This window comes from Populus nigra, chromosome 4 (assembly GCF_951802175.1).
Source record: "Populus nigra chromosome 4, ddPopNigr1.1, whole genome shotgun sequence".
Taxonomy (NCBI): Eukaryota; Viridiplantae; Streptophyta; class Magnoliopsida; order Malpighiales; family Salicaceae; genus Populus; species Populus nigra.
In genome coordinates, this window is record NC_084855.1 from 3,245,460 (window position 1) to 3,250,996 (window position 5,537).

Below are 5,537 nucleotides of genomic sequence, written 5' to 3' on the forward strand. Positions count from 1 at the left end.
TTATAATACAAAAACATTAAAAATATATCAATTTAAAACAAATAAAAAAATTTAATTTTTTCAGAAGCACAAATACAAAAACAAGAAGAACAAAAGCCAAGATAAAAAAAACAAGGGCAGCGGTAATCTAATTATCAGGACCAGAAGGAGATTCGTGGGTATCATTTCATAGTTCATGTCATGTATCTTGTCAGATCTCATTGTGCCTCTGCTTATCTAGACTTGCAGGCTTAAACACAGCAACTAATCCCTTTATTTTGATATATTTTTATGTGAAAAATAATTTTAAAAACTTCTTCCATAATCTAATCCTAAACACTACCTCACGCAACCACACTATCGTTGCCCTTCTTCAACTACATGATCGTTTACCAGAGAGGGATACATGCAAAGGGTGGGGAGATGTTGATAGATCTTCACTTCGAATTTGTTTCCTCATTAATAACTTAAAAATGGCCGCAACTACTACAACAAACTTTATACCTTATAGTACAAACTCTTCCAAGGGAGCTAAACTCTACTGCCTTGATTAATATCAAAATGGGTCGCGCTGCATAACACATTCATCCTCCACACATTCAGATTTCTGGGGCATCTGCAACGCCAAGATCAGAACAAATGAGTCAAATAGTTTATGAATCAACCTCAGTGCATTGATTTCACATTAAGAATGCACTATAAATAAATAAATAAAAATCCATTATCTAAGGTGTAATGCCAGTTCAAGAAAAAGAATTGTGCGTCCAAGCTTTCACAATTCTCTCTTGTTTGTCGGTTAACATGTATTTTCAATAACATTCAACAGTGTGTTGCATCTCTTCCATTCAGCACTTTCAGTAAAGAACCACAAGCTGAACTGCAGTAAACGCTTTTGTGCATATCCTGGAATAAGACGTCATAGTTAACAACGGGCATTTTTTGAGATTACTCGAGTGAAGTTACAGTGAGATTGTTCAAAACAGACTCTGCATCAAGCATGATATCTTCCCAGAAGAATTTCACATCTTTGAATCAAAAGATAACATAACAGGAGTGACCTAATAATTTAACAGGAACTGTGCACGTCATATTTTCATGAAGTTTTGATTGGCAGTGCAGTTTCAAACTGGTAATCAGAACACGGCAGAGAACATTTGCTCTTCAACACTAAGAGTCGAGGGAGATATTTATGTTCATATGACAGTTTTTGTTATGTTTCCTGTTGATACAATTTTTGTATTTTCAAAAAAAAAAAAAAAAAACTGATCTTCAATATTCCAAGCATAAGCACCACGTACTAACTCCATTTGGAACTAATATCAAAAGTTAAGACAAGAAGATAAACCTCCATCACCTTTTTCATTAAGGTCAGCTGAAAGGCTGCCATTTTTTGCTAAATTGTCAATAGAGTTGCATCTATTAGGCGTTTGAGGAGGTCTAGGTTGGGGAGATGAGCAGGCATCATTTAGGTTCCAATGATCATTTGAGATTTGATCTCCAACCCGATGGTTTAAGTAGATGTCTACGCTAGCAGAAGTCATTGCCACCTTTCTCTTGTTCTTTAACCTTCACCTAACAGGGTATGAGGGACAAATAACAAAGAAAAACATACTACTTGTACATTTCTTTTGTTGTAATGAAGAGTGTATTAAAGATTTAAGATACCTGTCTTTCTTCTTCTCTAAATATCTTTGCAAGGATGCTTTTCTGCTTGTTGAGCCTTCTAAAAGAGTTCAAGGAAAGAAAGAAAAGGAAGATGAAGAAGAGAGAGTGAGACCTATCATAGTGGAAGAAAATGGAGCAATGTCATAATCACTAAATATCTGTGAGAATTTAATTTCTCCCTGCTTGTATCCAGTTTGTTCCTCTAGATGAAAAATGAGATATTATGAAGAAAATTAACAACAAGATGAAGAAAAGGTTTGCCATCCTATTCACTCTTCAGCTCATTTCCTTCCACCATTTTTTTTAAGTACCTCCAGCTGTTCAGTCATATTTGAATACAAATTCCAGAAAAGAGATTGACAACGCCACAAAGCATATGAATTTAGTGAATTCAAAAGGTGTATTCTAAATTTAAATGGGCTACCAAGTAGCTGAAAAGGAAACAGAACCAGTACCAGGTTCCATCCATAACTTTCAGAAACAGATTCAATAAATAAAAGAACCTTGCCGAGAAAATGAATAGAATCTACCTTGCTTAGACAACTGCTCAAAGGCCCAAACATAAGAAATAAGGCCTAACATGTTTATTTTTGGCATAGAATGGTATTAAGCAGTGCTGGTACAGATACCAGAGGCAGAGTGCGTATGGAAAGAAGAATCAACCCCCATGTTGGCATGATGAGATGGTGTTATAATCAACTTGAATGAAAATTAGATAGGGAATCTAAGCTTCAATCACAATTAATTCACACAATAAGGCAAGATTGATGAAAAGATGCTTAATGCAGCAATATAAGAATAGAAGTATGTGAAAAAAGGTATCATGATGGACTTTTCCAATCAAGCAAACAGGAATATTTCATGAGCTAATTAGTATAAGGATTTACCTAGGTTGTCTTCACGAGCTATGCTGCTTTCTTCCTGGGGAAGCTGACCATCATCCGCGCCTTTCACTTACAGTTAAACCAAGACAACTAGTTAATAAAGCCTGCGCTTCTGGATGAAAATGTTTGCCATTTACCCAATAATATCAAAACAAAGCTTTAATTTGTGCACGTGTGGAGCCCTGAAATAAAAGTATGGAAATTAAACTGGACTTACATAGGGTTTGACTTGCAAAGATAACGGTAATCTATAGTATCCAAAAAAATACCTTAATACTACTTGATAACCAACCTGTTGGCAGGTTTGGGAAGATCACCACAGTGGAATTTGGAGTTGCTTTGACACCTGGAGTTTCTAATTGACATGGAATAGGCCATAGTGCTGGAATTACATTTGAAGAAGCTTCCTGAGGTGGAGGAAATGGGCTTGCAGCAAGATGCATTATTACTTGTGCCTGTAAACAATCACTTTAGAAAGCCACCGTACTTTATAGACATTGCCAACATATACAGAAAAGAAAGAGCTTTCATCACCTTATCTCTCGGTACATTATCATAGACGTTTACCTTCCCACAGTAAAAAATTGTCATCTGTCCTGCTGATTCTTTTGCCGCCCCTGTAGTTCTGACATATTAAAAAGTTTTCTCAGCTTGTTTAACTTCAATTACTGGTTTACACCGCTACAAAGAGAGGTGTCATCCAAGAGATAGCCACGTTCCAGATGCATGACAAACTTATTTTCAAAACTTCAGATAAATCTCCGTTATTCATGTTTCCAATGCGCAACAGATACTTCAGTTACACTGATATGAAAGTGAACAATTCCGAAAAAATTCATGTGTGTGTGTAAGTATGATAAGCCAACTAACATTACTTAAACAGTGCATAATAATTATTAACATGGAAATCTCTTCAATATACCACACAAGACAACTGAGAAGATCTTCTTAGTCCTAGACAGCATGGGCATTTTCTAAAAGATACATCATTACATCCATAAGCTAGATAATAAATACTCCTACAATGTTGGCAAAAATTTGTCTACAAATTATGTGCAGAAATTATGGCATATGCAGGCCTGCAGACTTTGTAAAAGAGTCAAATCCCTTACTATTCCAATCAGACATCAGAATATTCTCTAACTGATAGCTCAAACTTCCACACCCCTTATCTTGTGGCGATCACACACATGTTAATTCAGCACCTCTGCTGAAACGGTTGTTAACAAGAACATGTCATGCACAGAACAAGATACCTTAAAAAAAGAAAAACTGATGAAGAAGACACCGAGTTCCAATAATTTTCAAACATCAAACCAACTTGAATCATCACGCTTTCAGCTTTAGTTGAAACACAAACATCCATAACTATATTTTTCCTCTCGACAGTAATAAAAATGAAATAAAACATCCCACGCATAACCAAAAAGAAACAAGCAGAATCGGAGCCAGACAAGTCAATGGCTGAAACACTGTCTTTAACCGACCATCATGGTCTAGAATAATACATGCTCACCCAACCCCAAAAGCAATCACACACTATTCACATTTAGAGTCAAAAGTGCACGCCTTGGCATCACCAACTTGACCAACAAAATCAAAACCAAGTTCACCCACAATAAGGATTAAAAAAATTTATTTCGTACTGATAGAAAGGCTGTCTTATGCATGTCTAGCATATGCAAAACAAGGAACAACCTTGGAGAAACCGAATCATTTTCGGTGGCAGCGACAAACACCGGCGGCGGGGGATCAGCGGGAACAACGGGATTCGGGGGATCGGGTTGCCGGGACGGTACTAACTCCTCAGCTGACACCAAGATCGGTGCATCGGCACTTTCTCCCCTCACCGAGACAGAGGAATTTGCAGGGGCCTACAAATACACATTATATATTGTAATTAAAATTAAAACTATATAAAAATAAAAAGATAAAATAAAGGTGTCTTTAACTTTTCATTTATATACTAATGAAATAAAAAAAAGGAAGGGTTTGACGGTAGAGAAACGCACACGAGGAGGGTTATCAGGAGGGGGAATGTAGAGTCGTCGCCTTGGAGATTCTGTCTCCGGCGTCGTTTCTAGGAGTGTCTTGAGTGAAATCACTTGCTGTATTGCCTGCGATTTGTTCCACGACGGCCTTCTCATACCTATTTTTTGTACGGTCACCACCACCAACAACAGAGATTAAAAAGACAGGAAACGCAAAAACCATGACTCTCTCTACTACTATATTTAAGCTAGAGAGACCTTTTTCTTTGAGGTAACGGCGGCAATCTTCGCGAGTGAGCTGAGAAATGTCATCTTCGGTTAGTTGGTGAAGGGGTTTTTCTAGAGCTGACCGGGAAACTGTCTCTCCCGGTTGCATGTTGTTTGGTTTCGGGTCCGGTGATCGGTTACCGGAGCTTGCAGGGATGGAGAATTTAACGAGATTTTACACTTTTGAGTGGCATTTTGGTGAATCTGTTGTACTTTTAAGGGTGAAAAAGGTTAAAGGGGGGAATGGGCAGGAGAGCGAGAGAGTGCGTGGAGGTTGAGGAGAGGGGGGGCCGTTTGGTGTCGCGGCATCTCACTCTTCCAGCTTTATTTTTAAAGGAGATTTTAATTTTAATTTATCATTTATTCATGTGATGGATGGTACTGCAACCCCAGGTCGCCACGTAATATGGTAAGCCTTTTTAACATTGCCCCCACCCATTGCATGTTTACGGCAGTAAAATGTTCCTCCATTGGGATTTCAAAATACTCCGACCATATTTGTTTTTGCGGAAATCTATGATGAATCTTTAATTCATTAAAATTAAGGGGGGAATTATTGTTTATCCACGCACTATGTATTGCTTCTTCTTTTTTCCTTTTCTTTTTTTTTTTGAATTTTTTGTTATCATTTTTATTTTCAAATTTATTTTTATCTATTCTGTTTTTTAATATTATAATAATTAAAAATTAAATTTTATAATTTATTTCTTTTCATTATATCTTCTTAGATGTTTAAAATGATTTGTGGGTT

The 5,537-nt window shown here is 36.9% G+C and overlaps 1 protein-coding gene across 5 annotated transcripts; it reads right to left on the minus strand.

Moving 5' to 3' along the window:
* Positions 1 to 415: 415 nt before the first annotated feature.
* On the minus strand, positions 416 to 5,102 carry LOC133691841 (protein TIFY 4B-like). Of its 5 annotated transcripts, none has more exons than XM_062112448.1 (9): positions 4,778 to 5,102; positions 4,541 to 4,677; positions 4,227 to 4,402; positions 3,063 to 3,153; positions 2,821 to 2,983; positions 2,532 to 2,597; positions 1,645 to 1,702; positions 1,334 to 1,545; positions 416 to 595 (listed from the first exon to the last, which is right to left on the minus strand). In XM_062112448.1, the coding sequence occupies exons 1-9, from the start codon at positions 4,893 to 4,895 to the stop codon at positions 579 to 581; spliced, it is 1,038 nt and encodes a 345-aa protein (XP_061968432.1). In that variant the 5' UTR covers positions 4,896 to 5,102; the 3' UTR covers positions 416 to 578. The 5 variants fall into 5 exon arrangements, with proteins under 5 accessions (XP_061968432.1, XP_061968434.1, XP_061968431.1 ...); XM_062112447.1 differs by lacking the exon at positions 416 to 595 and adding an exon at positions 683 to 882 and having other exon boundaries at positions 3,096 to 3,153; XM_062112446.1 differs by lacking the exon at positions 416 to 595 and adding an exon at positions 683 to 882.
* Positions 5,103 to 5,537: the final 435 nt, after the last annotated feature.